Source organism: Saccopteryx bilineata, chromosome 7 (assembly GCF_036850765.1).
Source record: "Saccopteryx bilineata isolate mSacBil1 chromosome 7, mSacBil1_pri_phased_curated, whole genome shotgun sequence".
Taxonomy (NCBI): domain Eukaryota; kingdom Metazoa; phylum Chordata; class Mammalia; order Chiroptera; family Emballonuridae; genus Saccopteryx; species Saccopteryx bilineata.
Window position 1 is genome coordinate 106,274,919 of NC_089496.1, and position 23,073 is coordinate 106,297,991.

The 23,073-nt window shown below is 41.8% G+C and overlaps 1 protein-coding gene across 4 annotated transcripts in view; it reads right to left on the bottom strand.

Moving 5' to 3' along the window:
* The window catches only part of ATE1 (arginyltransferase 1), a 139,531-nt gene that overhangs the window by 50,574 nt on the left and 65,884 nt on the right, over positions 1–23,073 (bottom strand). For all 4 annotated transcript variants that reach the window (XM_066240502.1, XM_066240501.1, XM_066240500.1 and 1 more), the window contains exon 11: positions 2,293–2,413. In XM_066240502.1, coding sequence (XP_066096599.1) covers positions 2,293–2,413 — 121 coding nt within the window. The remainder of the gene's footprint in view (positions 1–2,292; positions 2,414–23,073) is intronic.

A 23,073-nucleotide genomic window follows, 5' to 3' on the forward strand; every position in this document is an offset into this window, starting at 1 on the left:
CAAGTCAGGAAGATCTTTCGAGTTTACTGTTGAATTTAACACTGTGAAGCACTGTTTTCAAAGAAAGTTATTCCTCTGATTTTTGTAAATGAGTTCTAAACAATAAATATTAAGAGTTCAAGCTAATGCTGTAGGAAAGACACTTCAGTAGATTGTAGGAAAAGAACAAGCTCACTGGGGATAGCACCTCCTTGACAACAACCAGGCGATAGAGTTTTAATTTTTCTTTGCCACAAAATGCTCATTATGCTTACTCCAGAAAATGAATGAAAAATCTATAGTCATAAATACATCTTTGCTTGAACGTCAATTCAGTGCATGGAAATTATTCAGACACTTTTTCAAGTTTATACAACAGGAGAGCCTGGGATTGCTTTAATCTCCACGTATCACATGAAGAAGAGAAGCAACCGTTAAAATGTTCAAGAACGGAGAAACAAAAGGTGAAATTGTGTCCTAAGTTTGGGAGTCAGACACCTATTTAAGATCATGTTATTATTCAGTCGGAAGGATCTTATGAAGATACATTTTTTATACGTGAATGTGAAATAATGCAGTAAGATGTTCAGTAGTTTTACCATATAACTGGCTCGGACCTGACCTTGCCAAAAGCTAAAAGAAAAAACTCTTTTTAAGAGGAGAAAACAGATAAGTATACGCTTTCCAAGTCTGAGCCTGACTCTAAAATTCAATGTCAAATTCAATGTTTGCTTTTAAGCAACATATCTGTTTGTTGGATCAGAGGTGAAACTTTACTTAGAACCAAACAATGAGATTCTTATTAATAATTGAGGTGCAGGAACTACAGAGTCCTGCTTGTTCTATGAAACTTCAATCTAGAAAGCCTGGGGTGAGCCTCCAGGCGCCAGGCTAATGATGAGTCAGTTGGTTTCCTATGGTCAATGTCCATCACATTCTAAGGCAGCGGTTCTAAGGTCTCATCATGTGTCAGAAGTACTCACACTGGATTGTCTAACAGCTGAAGACAACAATACAATGGCACATAAACCAATTCTTTATAAGAAAACACCTGATTTGTGAAAAATAAAATGCACAACTTAGAACAGAAGAAATTACTACTTTTTTTTTTTTTTTTACTCCTTTGTCTTCCTATTTGATTTCTCCATTTACTCCCTCCTCCACTCCTGGCCTTTCTAGTTCTTTCCTTCTCTTTCCCCAAACTCAGACCACGGGTGGCTAGTAGAACAATGTTTGTATTCTTAAGACGCGTGCATGGGGCACCTCTGGTGGGCGGGAAGGACTCAGAGGTCAATGAAGCACACACCAGAACATCCGGGACTTCACTCTGGGGGAAGGCACACAGGCACCTTGATGACAGGGCGCGGAAGGCAGCAGTGTGCAGCTGGTGGCCAAAGCCACAGTGGCCCAGCGGTGAAGAGAGGACCGCTGGAAACCACGAGTGGTATCGGATGACAGGGGGGCGGACAGAACTGCACATCTGTTCAGAGATGGGTCCAAGCAAATAAAGCCAAACACCTGAGAGTCTGTGCATATATGGAAAACAGCATCCTAATTTGCCTAACAATTGCTAACACAACAATAGGGGGTTACTGTCAGCATGTTCATATTTAATCCTCGTAACAGGTAGGTCCTACTCTTAATTTTGAAGGCCAGGAGTCTGAAGCGAGATGATTAATTTGCCTATGGGCACGCGGCTACCAGCTGAAGATGGAGTCAGGGTCCGAATGCAGGAAGTCTGGCTCCAGGACTGTTTTTACAGCAGTACCCACTGCTAGTGCAGGGTACCCAACGGGGAATAACAAGAAAATATGGCTGGGCTTTTTTGGGCAGGAGATGGAAGAAAGGAAGAAAGGAGCACCAGAGACACGAGAAGGAAGTCAAGAAAGTGTTATCACAAAACCGAAACCCATCACAGCCTGCGACCCAGCCCCCAGCCGCTGGCCCGAAACCATTCACACATTCATTCAGTCCAACTGGTCAACGTTTCTGTCCTACCGGCTAAATGATCTAGCGGAAGTTTTATGTACTGTGATAGTTACAGAAGTAATGGATACCCACGTCAGCCCTCACAGCAGGATGTAAAAACTAATCGGTCAGATATAGCACAAGCATGTGACGTGTCTGCATTTATTTCCAAAACTGAGAGTGCTGCGTGTATGTGATCCCTCTATCTTACACACACACGCACGCACACACACACTCATGCACACTAAAATACAGAAAGCTACCTGGACCCTCGTAAGAGCCACAGCTACCTGAATCCTAAAAGCAAAGCCAACAATCTCCAGTCAAGCTCTGCTCCAAACATACCTGCTTCTGGATCCTGGTTGAAACGGCAGTATTTGGAGGTCTCGAGTAAAGGCAGGCACTGCTCGATGGGCACCCAAACATACGTCTCAGGACATAACAAGTCAGAAGGTCTATAGTGACCCTAAGGAGACACGAGGAAAAACAGCACAGGCATTACTAACACCGCAACTTCCTAGTGACAAGGCTCCAGAGACACAGGAAAGGTTTCCTTACAAATTTAAATGAAGGTGCCTGACCAGGCAGTGGCACTGTGGATAGATCATCGGACTGGGATGTGGAGGACCCAGATTTGAAACCCCAAGGTCGCCAGCTTGAACGCAGGCTCATCTGGTTTGAGCAAGGGGTCACTCGCTCCGCTGTAGTTCGCCTGGTCAAGGCACATATAAGAAAGCCATCAATGAGAAACTAAGGAGCCGCAATGAAGAAGTGATGCTTCTTCTCATCTCTTTCCCTGGCTGTCTGTCCCTATCTGTCCCTCTCTCTGACTCTGTCTCTGTCACACACACAAAAAAAATTAAATGAAGGCAACCAGAACGAGTCAACAAACATGAACTGACTCCTCACCATGTGACGGACAGCAGGTGCTGGAAAGAGAGAGGAACAAATGCACGTCTCTGGAAGTCGGGCTACCAGGAGGGACAGGCCGATGAGCTTCACACAGGGTACCCTAGTTGTGACCCTGCAAACTGTCCAAAGGGCCTCAATTTTCACAACGTTCTTCTAAGGCAATACCTGCTCATAACAATGGGTCAGATACTTTATTTCTAACTCTTTAAATACTTAGTTTACCTCACAGAAAAACCATAAGTGTACTCATTTTAACGTTTGCTCACTGTCAAAATCGTATTTTTAGATTGAGTTAAAACATTCTCCTAAGTATAGGCTTATTACAGTGCTTCAAATATTCTCTCAAACTATCAACAAATGCAAAGAGTTCTATGAAATAAAAGCACTTTGAAATGTTTTGCTTAAACTCAGCTGGTTGAGAGTTATGTGACCAAAGTGCTTACAGCTCCATTTAAAGTTGCCATCACATAAATGAAAAATGCAGAGTCTGGAAGCCGCCCTGCCTTTGCAGCCTGTGTTAGAAAATGAGAATTGTCTGTATTAAGAATGTAATTACTTAAGGATTTGGACAGACTTTTCCCGTGTTCAGAAGAAAAAAATATTTAACTAACTTCTAAGTACACTCATTCATGCTGGAACAATGAGGCAGAGGTGGCTTAATGCTTTCCTAGTGTGCTTATTTTGGTAAATAAGAAGGAATATGAGTAACCACAGACTTAGAATACTCAAAACATTGAGAAGCAGTCTGACAGGGCTTAACTCACCTTTTTTACAGCGTTCTTTCAATTTAATCTATAATTGCAGAGATGAGCTCTACACTCCCTCCACATTGTCTCAAAACAAACAAACAAACAAACAAACAAAAAGAAACCCAACGGGGACAGCACCACAATCAAATCATACCATGCAGGGCACGTATCTGAAGGAGGCGGCTACAGGAGAGGATGTAGATCAAGATAGATGCCTAGGAAAAGGTAAATGGTACCTTCTAAAAAGCCTACATACGGAGAGAGGAAGGTGTATTTTTCATTACAAATGAGTATCTGGTGAGGAATAGCCATGCCATTCAAAGTCCTCCAGGGAAAGGAAGTTCAGCGAGCTGTGATCTATAACAGTGGTCCCCAACCCCCGGGCCATGGACCGGTACTGGTCTGTGGGCCATTTAGTACCGGTCCACAGAGAAAGAATAAATAACTTACATTATTTGTTTTATTTATATTTAAGTCTGAATGATGTTTTATTTTTTAAAAATGACCAGACTCTTTCTGTTACATCCGTCTAAGACTCACTCTTGATGCTTGTCTCGGTCACGTGATACATTTATCCGTCCCATCCTAAAGACTGGTCTGTGAAAATATTTTCTGACATTAAACTGGTCCGTGGCCCAAAAAAGGTTGGGGACCACTGATCTATATAACATTGCCAACTGCTCGACCGTCCCGGCTCTTCCGGACCGTCCTCACTCTGAAAGCAGAAGAGAAACCAAGGGCCTCTCCGCTCTGAGTTGCCACAAAGAAGCTCAGAGAATGTCTAATACTCAACAGTTGTTTAAAGAAAACCACTTACAGTATCTGTAAAATCCAAATTATACTGCATTTCCCCCACAAAAATAGATAAAACTAAAATATGATCATAATATTTCAATCAACCTTACTAGGCTGTCACAGAATGAAAGTCAAGTTTGGCAATTGCCAAAGTCAAATGGAAAACACTGTGGGTGGGAACCTAGCTAACCACATGTCCTGCTCCATTTCAATGAAAATCACTGCTTCTTCTAGAAGAGATCATACAGTTTTGGGTTTTGGTCAATGCAATGAGCAGGCATGCTTTTCACCTGCATCCTTAATTAGAAGAGTATTATATTGATCTAATTTTCTACCCTGTGAAAGAATCACCAAATAAATTATATGGAGACTATCCTGGCTTAGCAAAATAAACTAGTAAGAATTCGGCCTAAAAATTATATTCATTTTTGTAGCCAGAGGGAAAAAATAGCTCACTCTCATTAATGAGTTTAGCGAACACACCTATCTAAAGTGCATATAAAAAAGGATGAGCACCTGGAAATCTGATTTCACAATTGATAACAACTTCAAGTTGATAGAGATTAACATCCTTTACTTCTAATGACAACACAACTAGTAACATTAAGGGACTTTCCTTCAGTTAAGGTATGAGTTAGAAATACAATTTGCAAAGCTATAGTTAAGTGAAGGAGGAGGTGCAAGACATGGTTCTGGCAAACCCTGGCAATGAGTTTCTCTTGTAAATTTTTTTCTTTTCCAAGTTGAAAGGATGTAATATAAAAAATATAATTCACATAACATTCACCCTTTTAAAGTATACAATTCGGTCGTGTGGTATATTTGCAAGGTTGTGAATCAATACCATTGGGAATATCCTGGTCTGACAGATATTCCCACGGGTAACTGTGTCATCCCTTTTAAGTTTTTGCTCAAATGTCAGCTTCTCAATGAAGCACACCTACTATTTTTCTTCCACAGGACTCTCCCCTTCCAACACTCCTATTAATTTATTCACTTGCTGTGTCTAAAGGAAACTCCTTGCTAGACCACACAAACCAGGGTAGTTTTAGTCTGATTTGTTCACTGGCATATCCCCAAACCTGCACAGTAAATAACTGCTGGATGAATGAACAATGATTCCAGTACACCCTACCCATCTACTTCTCCTCCTCTACACACAGGTGTTATCTACTGTACTGCCTCACACGCTGACTCAGCTCACACGAACCAATCAGTATTTGCTAAACTTGTATTCCTGATGCAGCCCCATCATATGTTTATTGTAGTAAGAATAGTTCCCAACCTTTAGGAATTCAAAGAAATATCAAAAACTGAAAATACAAAAACATTATCATAAGAGGAACTATAAGAGTTACTAAAATTAAAAATGAGTTCTCATACTCAAGAAGGTTAGAAACATTGGTTCTTGTCAACTTAGTGTTTTGCTCCTCAAAGCCGAAAATACTTCTTTATTTCTCTGGCATACATTTTCTTTTAAAGCAAGCACAGTTTTTCACATTAAGTTTCATTTTTTTAAGAGGAGGAAGTGCCACCTGAGAACAGGCCCTTCCTTCCTGACCAAAGCTGAGCAGGAACAATGACAATAATGAGCTCTCCCACATTTGCTAAGGACACAGTCCTCATAACAGCTCTGCGCATTGATGAGTTAAACCTCATCGTCTTAAGAAAGTAATGGAAATGGACATTACTGCAATTGTACAGACAGAACAATAAGATCATATAACAGTAGAGATAAACTCAGAACTAGACTCCTGACTCTCATTCTCTTTCTATACCTAAACAATAAAATATTCACTATTCTTTAAAGTATTTTGTGTGTGTGTGTGTGTGTGTGTGAGAGAGAGAGAGAGAGAGAGAGAGAGAGAGACAGACAGAGAGAGATAGAGAGAGGGACAGACAGGAAGGGAGAGAGATAAGCATCAATTCTTTGTTGCAGCTCCTTAGTTGTTCATTGATTGCTTTTTCATATGTGCCTTGACCAGAGGGCATCAGCAGAGCAAGTGCCCTTGCTCAAGCCAGCGACCTTGGGCTCAAGCTGGTGAGCCTTGCTCAAACCAGATGAGTCCTCGCTGCTCAAGCTGGAGACCTCGGGGTCTCGAACCTGGGTCCTCCGCATCCCAGTCCGACGCTCTATCCACTGCGCCACCGCATGGTCAGGCTAAAGTATTTTCAAAATAACTTCCTAAAACCTTAACAATCACAATTCAGCTCAGAGTGCACCAGGACGGTGTGCAGCACCAAGGGTGAGGAGACGGAGCGGACTCAGGGCGGCAGCAGTGTGCAGGCGCGGGGCACAGGGCCCTGAAAGCCCAGGGTTGCGGCAGTGGTGTACGAGCAGCATGGGCCACAGCTCCGAGAGGGCAACAATGGCAGTAAACAAACTGCTGGTGGAAAACACCAGCGAAACAACCAGCTTGATCTGGAGATTCCTCAGAAGAAGTGCCTGTTGCTGTGAGTCAAAGCCTGAGTAGCACCAGGGTTGGGAAAATATTAGGCAATTACCAAAAGCAAACACAGATCCAAGACCTACAGAGCTGTCTCCCTCCTGAGCTCCCAAATACATGCCTGTCAAACCTTCGCCAAATAGGAAGTGAAATGAGAAACAACTGTTTCAACTCTACAGATTGGCATGTGGTCCTGGCTCTATGGTTTGTGGAAGCTTCAAAAATAAATGTATCTTTAGCTTTACACCCAAAATGTTAATGTTGGTTACTTATAACTCCATCTTTTCTTTGAACAAATGCCAATTTCCATAAGTTCAAATCTATTACCAGTAGGTAACTTTCTTCTTAATACAGAATGTATATGGGAAGCGACTTTCAAGTTCATGAATGGATCCTACTGTAACCTGGTTTTATCTGGAAAAACGCTATGAAACCATGGTTTTAAAATTACATTCTCGTTTCTTTTATCTTACATCTTCCTAGATTCCTACAGAAGTACTTCTTACAAATGAATGTACAACTGATCAAAAATGAAAGAAAAGATTATTATTTACATTATAATGGAAAATTCCCTATAACAATCTGGAAAAAAAGCACTGAAACGACTAACTATACCTTTTTGAACAAATTCAGTGTTAAAAACTACTCTGTATTTTAAGTCCAGAAATGAAAATACATGATTTTAATTTCAAAAGGCTTTAAAAGCTTTTAAAAATCTTTTCTTTGGCCTTTATAAGACATATGTAAAATCCTATGTATTCAGGATTACACATTTATAAATCTGACATGTTAAGAATTCTCTTTGAATATTATATTTTTCTTTGTATAAGTTTAAACAACATGCAGATGAGAAGTTTAATTAAAGTAAAGAATTTGAGACTGTTATTTTTCTCAGGGAAAAAAAAAAAAGGAAAATCAGAGAAAAGTAAAGAAATGCTTTCATATGATATCCACCCAAGTGAGCATTCTTGGCATTTAATTGGAAACATCTGGGGATGGGTTTGGCTGAGGGCAATAAAATTGAAGTTACCAATTCACACCCTGCCATTTTGAGGTTATTTTGTTTTTACAGTTTTCAAATTAAAACCAAACGAACTTTCCTTTGAACTCTGGTCCTGACGCAAAGATCTTTATGAGATTTCACTCTCAAGATTACTTTATAAATAATTTGAAAAATATGAAGGATTTCGTGAGTATTTGAGAAAAGGATAAACCAACAGTTTTGAAAGTTCAAGTTAAATTAAAATGTAACACTAAAGACGTTATTTAAGTACAGAGAGAAAAAGAGAGTGAGAGAGCGCGCGAGCCAGTAGCACTGAACAAAAAGAAAGATTAAAGTCTTCTATCAGGTAAAGTGGATAGAGGCATCCCATTTGTCCACAATCAACCTACTGATTTTACTAAAACCAACTGCTTAAAGAGCAGCTGTAACACTACATAAACAAAAATTAGTTAAAAACAATCCATTCCAGTAGGCTACCTCAGAGAAAGTAAGGAAGAGTAAGGGCTTATTAAACCCAGTCTTTTCCCTGAAAGACAACACCAGTGGGGTCCCATCCCCAAAGCCCGGCAGCAGACCCCTTGCACCCCGATTCCATTACATAAACAGAGGCGGACTTATCAGTCCCCGAGAGAGTGCTTGAGGAGTAACTCTAGCTGCTGTTTTCAGAGACTGTGTTTGGACTGTGCCACGCTCAGTTGGTGAGGTGAGCTGAGACCAGGAAGACAAAGGACCCAAACATCTGAATCCATTTGTGTTCCCCAAATTCAGAAAGCCAACACATGCACTCCATGTGCTGCTAGACTAAGCTCTGTAAACTTAAAAATCCATATTTTTCCTACTGACAAACAAAAGTGATGGTATTCTGTGTTTCTTTAATTAAAATCCAAGGGTTCGCAAAAGCTCCAGGACTTACCTTAAAGCTTCCTTAAGACTGGGCTATTTATTTTACTATTAGCGCATAATGGAGAATAAAGGATTCTTATTCAGTTTTAATCACAATCTTTACTTTTATTTTGGAAACCCCGGGTTAATCTTTTTTTCTTCTAGAAAATACAAAGAAAGCTTGTAAAGAAAAAATTCAGGGCGTCAACTTACAGCCCAAATTTAATTTCAAACTGAAGGGTCATAAGTTGAAAAGGATGAAAAGAAAAAGAAATAGAATGAAAGATGAAGACAAAGAAAATAATAAAAAAGAAAAAGTAAAATCCAAAGTTTCTTTAATTTCTGTTAAAGATTAAATATTTAGCATGGCTGGGGTGTAGCACTGGACAGAGCGTTGACCTGGAATGCCGAGGTCGCCGGTTTAAAACCCTGCACTTGCCTGGTCAAGGCAAATACAACAAGCAAGCAATGAACAAGTGAAGCAACTATGAGCTGATACTTGTCGCTCCCTCCCTGGAAAATCAGTAAAATCTTAAAAATAAATAAAAAGATTAAATATTTAAGTGAATATCTGTGTGTGTATTTATGTGTATATTAAATTTGGCCTTCACCATAGTGATAAAAAGAATCAGGTTAGGTCAGTGGTCAGCAAACCGCAGCTCACGAGCCACATGTGGCTCTTTGGTCCCATGAGTGTGGCTCTTCCACAAAATACCACGTGTGGGCACTACCTCGATAAGGAATGCACCTAACTATATAGTTTAAGTTTAAAAAATTTGGCTCTCAAAAGAAATTTCAATCGTTGTACTGTTGATATTTGGCTCTGTTGACTAACGAGTTTGCTGACCACTGGTTAGGTGTTTGTTTTAGGCTATTGCATGGAAAACAGCACTCAGAATACTGGTCCTGGCCCTGGCCGGTTGGCTCAGCGGTAGAGCGTCTGCCTGGCGTGCGGGGGACCCGGGTTCGATTCCCAGCCAGGGCACATAGGTGAGGCACCCATTTGCTTCTCCACCCCCCCCCTTCCTTTCTGTCTCTCTCTTCTCCTCCCGCAGCCAAGGCTCCATTGGAGCAAAGATGGCCCAGGCGCTGGGGATGGCTCCTTGGCCTCTGCCCCAGGCGCTAGAGTGGCTCTGGTCGCGGCAGAGCGATGCCCCGGAGGGGCAGAGCATCGCCCCCTAGTGGGCTTGCCGGGTGGATCCCGGTCGGGCGCATGCGGGAGTCTGTCTGACTGTCTCTCCCTGTTTCCAGCTTCAGAAAAAAAAAAAAAAAAGAATCCTGGTCCTGCCACCACTGGAAGCGAAGCCGCCCTTATTCCGATGCAGTGAGAGGGGCTGATGAGTCCATCTCCCTGCTGCCAGCAGTGAGAGCTGTGTCCCTTCTCTACAAAGCCCCTTTCCGGCTCTCCAATATATACAGTAAAGTAGGGTGACCCCTTTCTAAAGTAAAAAAATTTCAGAGCCCTGTAATTTGAGTTACAGCCGATGAGGAATGACGTAAGCTAAAAAGCCATTACAAATTCATTAACACTTTGAAATGAGCTTGGATTTTACTAATGACAAGAAGCCTACACATGCCCGTTAAACCGTACTGTACCTACGTTTAGTAGTCTATATCCAGTGTCGTACAATGCACCTCCCTGCCCCCTGGTCCAGAGACCACGTGTACCGAAGGCATGGCACACACCGCTCTCAGCCTGCTCCCTGACCCCAGCAAGCTCGCCCGGGCACTGCCGTCAGGGCACAGGCTGTTCCGCCTGGGGCAACTGCTCATTTGGACCAAACACCTCCTGTACTCTGAACCCAATTTCCTTGGACTCCGCTTCACGCTACCACCAACTGTTCCCTCCCAGCACCAAGCAGAAGCACCTCCTGCAATCTCATTCCTGCAAGTAAGCTGGTAACTATTAAATGCCGACCACCTGCCAGGGTCCATGCTAAGGTTCTGGGTGTGCCAGGCTGAGGAACAACATGCTGTGTCAGTTCTCAGGGACCTCTACCAGAAGGGGAGACAACTTTAAGAAAATAATGTACAGAAACCTATCACAACATAGAGTATGCAAATATACAAAGAGAAAGCACATCAGGTAGTGCAACAGAGAAACCTCCTTTAGGTTGGGAGGGTCGGGGCTGGTGTCCTCAGGGGACTTCGGGTTTCACAGAGAACTGTTCTAGAATGGACAGGGACCTGCAGCAGCTGTGTTCCCACACCCACTGTCCTGAAAGCTGGAAGTGGCAGCATGTCCTCACCTTCTGTGTGCCTGGGCACAGTTCCTTGCATGGACTGCGTTCTCAACAAATACTTAATGAGTCTTTATTAAACTAAATTGTGTCGAACTGTATTCCTTAAAAATAGAAAATCATAATTTTAGAACTAGAAGAGACTAAGACCTCCCTAGATAGAATCCAATCTCATTTAAATACTTTAAAAGGGTAGGGGAGAGATAAAAGCTCAGTGACTTAAGGCCAATTACTGGCAAAGCCAAGATTAGAAGTTTAATCTCAATATTCTTTTTCTGTTAAAATTTCCAAGCTAAAGCCAGACTTCACGATTGAACACCTAAACTGTATTATTAGCAATGTCCTCTATGTTCCTGTTTATATTTTGCCTAATTAGAATCATTTTAGAGTATGGACCCTTTATTTATTTATTTTTTTTTTAATCTTTATTTTTTTATTCATTTTAGAGAGGAGAGAGAAAGGGAGAGAGAGAGACAGAGAGGGAGAAGGTGAGGAGGAGCTGGAAGCATCAACTCCCATATGTGCCTTGACCAGGTAAGCCCAGGGTTTTGAACCGGCGACCTCAGCATTTCCAGGTTGACGCTTTATCCACTGTGCCACCACAGGTCAGGCAAGTATGGACCCTTTAGACACAAATTACTGACTTTATTTTTCAACATTCTTTTTTAAGTTGATATGCCCTGAGTCAAACAAAAGCTAAAAACAGTTCATGAAAAATACACAACTTGAGTAAAGTCAGTAAGCTGTCTCTGATTGATCATGTCTCTAACTAAAGCTATTATATTATTTTAGTAAACATTTTTCAATGCCTGAAAACCTTAATCGTAAAAGTCTGTTTAATTATACCCCTGAGGGAAATAAGAAGTTAGCTATAACCTCATATTTATCCCAGGGGTGTGATCTTTGGTAATCATTCCTTTTTTTCTTGCCTGATGGAAAATTCATCACAAATGATTTAAATGCTTTATGTTTAAGGATAACCTTTCCCCCCTCAACTGAGTAGCAGCAGGAGTCCTGGTAGAATTTATATCCTATTGCCTTGAATGTCATCGGTATTCCGTATGTTCTGCAAGGACGGACTTGGTAGAAGGCTAATGGAACAGCTCTGAGGAGCACCCACATTCAGCAAGCTCAAAAGATAACTAATAGGTCATTTCCTCCTTTTCTCAATGACCAGTTATGTAATTATGAAGAACACAGCCACTTTTAGCTTAAACAGTTATTCAGAGTGGGCAAATCAAGTCCATTCACAGAATTTTAAATAACTTATTGTATCATATGTTATAAACACCAAATAATCTTGGTTGACAGCTTGAGAAAAGCTTACTTATTCATTTTATCTAACATACCTGCTTAAAATAGCATATTAACCATGTCATTAGAATAAAAGTGAGAGATGCTCAGAATGATAGTAATATCTATTGTCTTTGTACATGTTATAGCTTTATTTTTTAGCTCATTATAAAACCACATATGCACCAAACACAAAAAATCTTTATGATGTAAGAATTTTTAATATTTTATGCATGGCTTGAAAGGATTTAAATTTGAAATGCATGTGTAAAGGTCAAGTCATCAATGGCTAAACCATTAAAATAAAAGTTCTTCTATAATGATATCCATCTTTGACTTTACACAAAAAATACGTTATCCTAAAAGTTAAGGAGCCAATCATCACCTGCACGTCTAGAAACAGTTTAGAGAAATCAAAACAGCACAATTATCACTTCAGAACTCTCTGGATATAGTATAAATAAAATTAAAGCTGAAAAGTACAACTTCCAGATGTGGGAAAGTATAATTTTGACAAGCTACTATTATGCAGAGCCTGAAATGATGGTATCTGTAGTGTTTTGAGTATAACAGTGTGGTGCACTGAGTGGTTTGCAGGCTATCTATCTACAGGCCAGCCGTCAGCATCCAGCAATGTGGCCCCTAAGTGACACAGTGTGGTACACTGCACAACCCCAGCAATACTCCTCTCTATCATTATGCGCCCACAGGTCTAAAGATAGTTCGTGTATTTCAATCCACAGCAGTTGTCCTATTTGACACTCAAATTGTCCATATTTTGGCCAGTGGAAGTCCATTTAAATTGGCCCCTGGAAGCTTCTGATATACTCCTGGAAATTTATGATCGTTCCCATGCTTGCTAACTTCTGTTTACCTTCCCATAGACTGTTTACTAAAGGAGTCTGAACTATCCTCAAACTTCACTGGGTGTTGAGTAATGGACCTGAACTCTATCACTAAATGCACTGAGCCTTCACCCAGGTCTTTAGCTTTAGTGCCGGGGACCAGTATAGCCCGTGAGCCCAAGTCTCTTTCCTACAACAGCAGCATAAAGTGCTGACAAGAAGGCACAGAATCACACAAGACAACTGGATACAAGTCTTCCAAAGCACTCCTAGCAAAATATCTAGCCTAAATTGAAGGGCATGGAAAAAGCATCTAAAATTTAGAATCCATAAGCATCCGGAAGAAAAAAAGGAAGTTAATTATATCTTTTAATAAAATGTGAATTAAAAAGACCAAATGTTTATTTCTTCTTTTTGTAACATGAAACTAATTTTTAATAAAAATGATGTCCATGTATAATTAAATATTTTACTATTAGTAAATATAATAGCTAATATTCATTGAGTTGTTACTATGAGCTGGTCAATATGCTAACTGCTTTACATGTGTTATGTCATTAATCTTATTTATTTATTTATTTATTCATTCATTCATTTTGGGGATAGAGACAGACAGAAAGAGGGATAGGGAAAGACAGGAAGTGAGAGAGATGAGAAGCATCAATTCTTCGTTGCAGCATCTTAGTTGTTCATTGATTGCTTTCTCATATGTGCCTTGACCAGGGGGCTATAGCAGACTGAGTGACGTGACCCCTTGCTCAAGCCAGAGACCTTGGGCTCAAGCCAGCAAGCTTGGGCTTCAAGCCAGCAACCATGGGGTCATGCCCATGATCCCACAGTCAAGCTGGTGAGCCTGTGCTCAAGCCGGCTGAGCCTGTGAAGCCAGAGACCTCAGGGTTTTGAACCTGGGTCCTCTGCATCCCAGCCCAACACTCTATCCACTGCACCACCGTCTGGTCAAGCATAATCTTTACAATCATCTTATCAGGAGTGATGCTTATCCCCATTTTACATACAGATAAAGGAGATGAGGCTCAAAAGTCTGTGTATACATAAAAAGGCATGAAACTAAGATCTGAACTCAACTCTTTCATCTGTGGGAACTTGATCTTAACTCTGATATCTCCTGACAAAATGATAATTAATGTTCAAATTCCATAAGAAAATAGATTTGTAGTTCAACAGTATTTCATTAAGGGAACACACATATAAATTTTAAATGTTTGCAAACTGGAATTATGGCATATGTCTTAAAAATCCTAATATGCAGAAGAAATTGTGAAAAAGAGAAAGATTGTACTAGTGCATAAAAGGTTAAAGGTACAGGACACTTGGTCCCAAAGCACGCCTAGAGAGCTCACTTACTGACTGCAATGAGAACAAGCAGCTCTGCAGGAGAAATCTGGAAGATTCCACCTGAACCAAGTGAGCAAACTTACTATTGCCTTTAACGGGACAAACACAGTAAGGGACTCCAGATGTGGTGTCCTAACACTGACACTACATCACCTGGGTAATATTCCAACCAAAGTTTTCCCTGAATAAAATTGTGAAAAACCACACAAAATCAAATTATGGGATACTAAAGTCTTAAAAATGTCAATGTGAAAGTAAAAAAAAAGCAAAGTTACAGTTATAGATTAAATGACATTTTGAAAACCCATAAAACTAATTAAAATATATAATCCTTGATAAGATCCCAGACTGAGGGAAGAAATAAAATGGACTACCGGGAAGACTGGGAAAGCTGAATATTGATTGCATATTGATTTTTTTATTGTGAGCACATTTAATTTCTTAAAAGTGATAATGGTATTTATTATACTACAGTTGAGTATGAGAGTATCCTTGTTCTCAGGAGACCCATGCTGGAGGACCAAGGGCGAAATGTCAAATCTCTGAAACTTACTTTTAAATTATTTAGCAGGAAAACATACACACACACACACACATACACAAACCTGTACAGATATACATACAGAGAAATAAAACAAATGTGGTAAGATGCTGACCAATGGTGACTTCACATGAAGGTACAGGGGTGGTCACTATACTATTCTTTTAACTTCTGTAGTTTCAAATTTTCAAAATTGGGGAGGAAATTAGATTCAATAAGTACATACTTCTCTCTACCATGCATCTGTGCTCACACAGTATTCTGCTCCTTCTTTCTAGAACTTGCCACATTCAATCTTATAGGAGAGGTCTGCAAACGCTTCTCCTATCCAAGAGTTCCTTGCACACAGGGCTGACACCTGATTCATCAGCACAAGTAGAGTGACTTACTGAGGGTCCTCAAAGTGCCTCATTCAAGAGCAGGCCTAGTGAATGTTCGCTGAATCAAATATGGGAGTGGGCAAAAGTAGGTTTCCAGTTGTAACAGAAAGAATACAATAATAAATAACAATACAAAAATAAAATGTGTTTTGCATACTCACAATTATAAACCTACTTTTTGCCCTTGCCTGTATTTGCTTTTCCCAAGGTACCATCACGTGAGTGACAATAAATGTGTTTTTTTTAATAATACTATAAAGCACTCACAGCAGTGTTAATTCATGATTGATAAAATACATAATATTTTAAACTCAGAAAAATTTAACTGTTAAAAACCTGGAAAGTTAAATAAAAAAAATGAAAAAGTAAATAATGGTAATCAAACAATCATCATTATACACTGCTCTCAAAAATTAGAGAATATTTTATCACTTCATATTCATTCTGAAATATCCCTTAATTTTTGTGAGCAGTATATTTAGTCTCTAAACCACTATGGAATCACTCATGGTTTATGACCTCAGTAATATAAGTTTATGTAGGTAAGAATCCACTTTAAAGTTTGTATCCCAAGTTGGTAAGATGTATTCTAGAGACACCATGACAATTTTATCATTGAGCTTCACAAAGCAAATTGCTATGATATTTGGGTTTTGTGTTTATAAGGGAATGGCTATAATATGCTAGATCAGGGGTCCCCAAACTTTTTACACAGGGGGGCCAGTTCACTGTCCCTCAGACCATTGGAGGGCTGGAGTATAAAAAAAAAAATGAACAAATCCCTATGCACACTTCACATATCTTATTTTAAAGTAAAAAAACAAAACGGGAACAAATACAATATTTAAATAAAGAACAAGTAAATTGGCCCTGGCCGATTGGCTCAGAGGTAGAGCGTCGGCCTGGCGTGCAGGAGTCCCAGGTTCGATTCCCGGCCAGGGCACACAGGAGAAGCGCCCATTTGCTTCTCCACTCCTCCCCCTCTCCTTCCTCTCTGTCTCTCTCTTCCCCTCCCGCAGCCAAGGCTCCATTGGAGCAAAGATGGCCCGGGCGCTGGGGATGGCTCTGTGGTCTCTGCCTCAGGCGCTAGAATGGCTCTGGTTGCAACAGAGTGACGCCCCAGATGGGCAGAGCATCGACCCCTGGTGGGCGTGCCAGGTGGATCCCGGTCGGGTGCATGCGGGAGTCTGTCTGACTGCCTTCCCGTTTCCAACTTCAGAAAAATACAAAAAAAAAAAAAAAAAAAAAGAACAAGTAAATTTAAATCAACAAACTGACCAGTATTTCAATGGGAACTATGGACCTGCTTTTGGCTAATGAGATGGTCAATGTCCGGTTCCATATCTGTCACATATAACAAGTGATATGATGTGCTTCCGGAGCCATGACACATGCGTCCCGCATCACCGGAAGTAGTATTGTACATGAGTGATGCCGCGCTTGCGGCGCTGCCACATACAGTACTCCAGTACTGACCACCAATGAAAGAGGTGCCCCTTCTGGAAGTGCGGTGGGGGCCGGATAAATGGCTTCAGGGGGCCACATGCGGGCCGTAGTTTGGGGACCCCTGTGCTAGATGATCATCATGTTAATTTGGACACACATAGGCTGGATTAGCAGGGGGTCAACAATCCATGGTCATGAGCCCAATCTGGTATGCTGCTCGCTTATGTACCGCCTGCAACCTAAGAATGGTTTTTCTAGTTTTCAAGGGTTGAAAATAAAAGACGAATACTTTGTGACATGCAAAAACTATACAATATTCAAATGTCCGTGTCCATAAGTAAGCGCTTACTGGAGTGCAGCCACACCCATCTGTTTACATACCTTCCCTGGCTGCTTTGGCCACAGCAGCAGGCCATCTGGCCTGTCAACCTAAATATTTACTATATGGCCCCTTCCAGAATGACTGCCAGGGAGAGAAATCTCAATTTCCAGGAGACAACGAGGATCCACGGGCATGTTTATCTTGAGTGGGCTGTGCACTCTTCTGTATTTATAGTATGCCTCAATTAAAAGGTTTCTTTAAAAAAACAAAAATCCCTTCCAATTATTGTGAATTTAAGGATGTATGAAAGAGATAACATTCCCATAATGTATCCAAAATTAAACATGTAAAAGACTAATTTTTTTAAAGCTGTTGTCAGACGAGGATCTGATTTGCGGCAGGGAGTCTAGACTATGAATGGTCAGATATGGAAACCACAGAGAACACGTGAGCAAGAACTGAGACGGTTCCAGAAAACTAAAAGCAGCCCAGGTAAACAGACAGTGACAGCAGGATCTGACCCAAGTCGCAGACACATCAACACAGGTTGGGGCGCAACAGCAAGACTCAGGCTCTAGGAAGATGGAAGAGGGGGACCTTGACATGGCTTTGACTTGACAAACACTTCATGGCAACTATGGAAGCACAGGCGCACAAAGACATTTCCAACTGCTGTTACACCCTACTAGTGTGCCAAGATGAAAGGCTTGTCAGCTACACTGCTCACAAAAATTAGGGGATATTTCAAAATGAGTATGAAGTGATAAAATATCCCCTAATTTTAGTGAGCAATGTATGTGGCAATATTTATTTGTTAGAACAATTTAATCACAATTTGCTTGAGGATCTTCAACTGTAAAATTATAGAATAATTTAAAGCAAAAGCTGCCTCATCCCAAGTGACCAGGACTGCCGCTGAATTAACAGGCACTGTCCATTTCGGAGTACACAGAGGAACAGCATACAAACGCACATGCCTTAAACTCTAAGTCAGAACACAGAACTGCACATTCACCAGCCAGTCTCTGACTCAGGACAAAGCCTTTTTCTCTGAGGATCCATCATTGCAACTTTCTGTGACTTGGTTTTAAAAATACAGTGAGAATTTAGATACTTAGGAAAGTGTAGAATCTCTCCAGGTTTTTATTTCCCCCAAAATTTTTAGGTATCTGATTTACAACTAACTTGGCAGCTCCATATTTGTGATTCATCTTTAACCTATCCAAGTATTCAAATTAAGTTTAAAGCAAATAACTATTTTTAAAAACATCATTCATCAGTTCACCTGATACTGAATTAAATCACAACACTGCAATAACAAGTACTGGCATAAAAACAGATAAAAATAGACATGCATGCTAACAAGGTATTGTCTCCCTGTTTTGAGCATTGAGACTGCCACAGGCATCCCCAGATGAACAGAACACAAAAGGAACAAATTCAAGGCACCAGGCAGGGAGCAGCAAGGCAGGGCCCCACCACTAACAGGACACAGTGCTGATCCCCCACACTTCCGGGGTGTGATGTCCCAGGGGCGGGGCCAAAGTGGAAGAGTAGAGGACCCCACAGAAGAGTTAAAGAAAAACGGGAATTGTCAGAACAGAGAGAGTGTCACACTGATGGATGAAAAGGAAATAAGCTAAGGAAGGAAAAAAATGAACAAAAATAGCAAAAGACAGTTATCTATTTTCATATTGTTTGAGGTACTCCTCATTTTTCCTGCCACACTGTTCTCTTATGGGAAATAAAGTTAAAAAGAGAACTTTTATTTCCCTTAGTACACAAGGGCCTGACATCACCGAGTTAGTCAATTTTCCTTATGATCTTCTAGAGAACTTGCAGACTAAGGAGGGGAAGTCCTGACAGAACAAAAGTAACCTCTTAGTACTTCCACTTGAAATCAAAGCAGCCCCCCCCCCCAGATCAGCACTATGACTTAGAAAAGGTACTGTAAAATGTATCAGTACGCAAGTGAATCCAAAGCACTGTAGGAACAGGGAGCTGAGCTAACACTTGATCAGTTCATGAAGAGCACAGGCAGTCAAGGTACGTGAACTTATAGTGTAGAATTTTCAGAGAAACAGAAAAAGTAAAATAGAAAATTAACTGGTTTATACTTCCTAAAAGGAAGTGCCCTTTGTTACACTCCATCTCACCACTCTCCCATCTTAATATCTTTGGACTCAGACCCCTTTGAAATCCAGATCAAGGACATCCATAGATGATACCCTCAGGACCAATGTGCCTCTGTATAAAACTGGTTACAATTCAAACTTTATGGACCCATTTATCGAGCCCTAATCTAACTCAGAGCTTTTGTTACCATCTTCTGGTGGCTCTATGACTGCCCCTTCTAACTACTGATTCTCCCTGTAGTCTCAGTCTAAACTTCCCTGAGAATCTGATTGCTTCAGTCACCCACTAGTCAGTGCACAGTTTGAATGCTGAACTTTATGATATTAATTTATCCTAGATTGACCTACTCTAGGGCAGGCACCCATATTTAGTCCAATTAATAGTGATTAAGGTGGTAGGGTCACATGGTACTTAGCATGGTGACCTACACAGGAAGTCTGCATTTCCTCTGGCAGAGGCCACAGGAACAGCAGCTCCCTTCAGAAAAGGGCCACGGGCAAGGCAGACATCTGCGTGCAATGGACTTCTCTGTCCAGGACAAACCCAGCAGAGGAGGCCGGGTGGATAAGCAAGTCACCACTGGTCAGAGCTGAAATCGGAAGTGATACATACACACACATACATGACTGAAGAATGTCTGAAGGCACATCAGAAAAGGATGGTAAAGCGGGGTCAGACACACTACTGGAATCGTGTACTGAAACCGACAAGAATGGAGAGAAATGAACGGGCGGAGAGAATGAACGTGGCACCCTGTCAAGCAAAGGCGTGTCTCAGGCAGAGGGTAAGGAATCTGGAGAAGAGACCCACTAAGACAAGTAAAGGGCTGGGCTGAATGGAGCTGTGTGAGACCTTGCAGACTGTCCAGCAGACAATCCTCCCACGCAGTCACCAGCCCAGACAATTCTGCGGTGGTGCGCACCGGATGGAAGGGGGGGTGACGACGAGAAGACACCCCCAGCAGCAGACTCTGGGCTCCCTCCACTTCTTGGCCTTGTCGTTTCAGCAACCACTGCACATCCACGAGGGTTATGCTCCTCGGTGACTTCCCTTTAGCTAACGCCACGGACTTCAACAGCAGGCTCCGAGTGCTGAGAGCACCTTATTACCACAGAGGAAGGCATAAGAAGCGGAATGTGTACAGATACAAGATGGAAAGGAGATCAGAGTCCGGGTGAGGGGAGGGGAACCGGCTGCACTCTAGCATCAGCGCCCACTTAGAATAGTAGTGAGAACAACAGCTGAACACACATGCACATGTGCATCCTCAGACAGCTTGGTTCCCACCACAAGCACAGGATGGGCCAAGCCCCTCGGTCCCAGCAAAGCTGAAAATGAGTATCACTTCCCATCTTACAATTTCAGAAGCCAAAACTGAGCCTGTATAACTATAAAAGATGAACTGAATTTAGTTGCTGGATAAGAGTAAATCAATTCACCTGGTTATTATAAAGTGGTACAGTTTCTTTTTATTTCTACAAAGCGGGGAAAACAAAATGACTTATAAATACTACAGACAGACCCTACCATGCACATTAGAACTAGAAAAAGTATGCATCAGATTCTAGACATTTTAACCTTACTCGCTGTGGCTGCTCCTCTCAGAGGCCTCAAGATTTGCTAGATAGCTCCCATTGTACAAAACACTAAATTACCTTTAAGTCGACACAAAGGCTACACATAAGCCTCCCCAAGAAAATTTAAGACAGTCCTGGGGTCTTCAATGAGTTTATGGCTGCGCAGGGTCATGAATTAGACATAAGAAACTCCTCTCTAGTGTGTCATACGGGAATCTTTACTTCAACATTGTTATGGTGAACCCAAGATTAATCTTCCTGACAGTTCCTTTTTGACAGCAGTAGTCATATTACCACAGTAACTCGGCAACTGGGAAGCCCTACAGACTTCAATGGCAAGGAGTAACCCTTTGAACAGGGTTTCCCAAACTCACTGACATTTTGAGCCAGAGAATTCTTTGTTGTCAGTTAATTTTCTCAGCACTGGGGCAGTGACAGGTAAGACACAGTCTGCTCAAGCAGGGGGCCATGTGTGGCCATGTTCCTCTTGCCTTGGCTTCTGGCACGATGTTCCTTCACACAGAGCCAACCCTCCATGAACACCGACCGATCACACACCTACACACAGCGCGCAAGGCGAGCTAAGGTAAAGCACTGAGAAAAAACGAGAGCTCACGGAAACCTGGCGACCTCCAGCCTCAGCACGCAGGGCGGGGGGCGGGGTGCTGAAGTGGGGAGAGACAGAGGATGGCTTCACTGAAGAACTGGTGCACGAGCTCGGTCTGGAAAGGAAGCCACAAGTCGCACGAGCAGAAAGAGGTGAGTGACCTTTTAGATGTGAGAGACAGCATGCAGAAAGGGAGGTTCAAGAGCACATAAAATAGTGCCCGGCAGTCCGAGGATGGGGCTAAGGAAGAGAGAGGCGGACCCTGTCTTCATTAGGTCAGGGCAGAGCTCAACACTAGTCTTTTTCAAAAGCTCCAATGATGATCAAAGTTTCCCAAAGGTTAGCAATTATGTACTACTCCAAGCTCTCTACTTTATCGTGGGAAAAGAGTTGAGAAGGATGAAAAAATAAGAAACTGATTAAGTGCTTTTAGTTCCCAAATAACATTCACTTTTTTTTTTTTTTTTGGTCTTTTTTTTTTTTTCTGAAGCTGGAAACGGGGAGGCAGTCAGACTCCCGCATGCCCACCAGGGGGCGATGCTCTGCCCATCCAGGGCATCGCTCTGTTGGGACCAGAGCCACTCTAGCGCCTGGGGCAGAGGCCAAGGAGCCATCTCCAGCGCCTGGGCCATCTTTTGCTCCAATGGAGCTTCAGCTGCGGGAGGGGAAGAGAGAGACAGAGAGGAAGGAGAGGGAGAGGGGTGGAGAAGCAGATGGGCGCCTCTCCTGTGTGCCCTGGCCGGGAATTGAACCCGGGACTTCCGCACGCCAGGCCGACGCTCTACCACTGAGCCAACCGGCCAGGGCCTAACATTCACTTTTAATTAATAGGCAAGTATTTCAGGATTCTCTAGAATAAAAAGCTATCTAAACCTCATAAATCTGATAAACAGAGCCAGTTATATGTATTTCAATTCTTTTTTTTTTTTTTTTACAGAGACAGAGAGAGGGATAGACAGGGACAGAGAGACAGGAACAGAGAGATGAGAAGCATCAATCATTACTTTTTCGTTGCACATTGCGACACCTTAGTTGTTCATTGATTGCCCTCTCACATGTGCCTTCAGCAGACCGAATAACCCCTTGCTCGAGCCAGCGACCTTGCATCCAAGCTGGTGAGCTTTTTTTTGCTCAAGCCAGATGAGCCCGTGCTCAAACTGGCAACCTCGGGGTCTCGAACCTGGGTCTTCCGCATCCCAGTCTGACGCTCTATCCACTGAGCCACCGCCTGGTCAGGCTGTATTTCAATTCTTCATACGCTCATTCATGTTGTGAAAAATAAAATGTGAGCTGATGCAAACTCTGGGCAAATAACCACATGGAACTTTCAATTTTCTCATCTGGAATGAGACTTTAGAACACAAGACCTGTTAGGAACTACTTTTAACTCTGATGTGGCAAAATTTAACATGTGACAATTTTAAAAACAAGAATTTGTGATGAGCATATAAGTTTTTTTTTTTTACCTCCCACTGCCAGTAGGAGGCATCCAAAATCCCTCACTAAAATTATGCTGTGGTCATTTTTTCTACTACATCTAACACATTGGATTTTCACATCAGGAAAAATATGTGCTGTGGTGTTCTGTCCTGGGC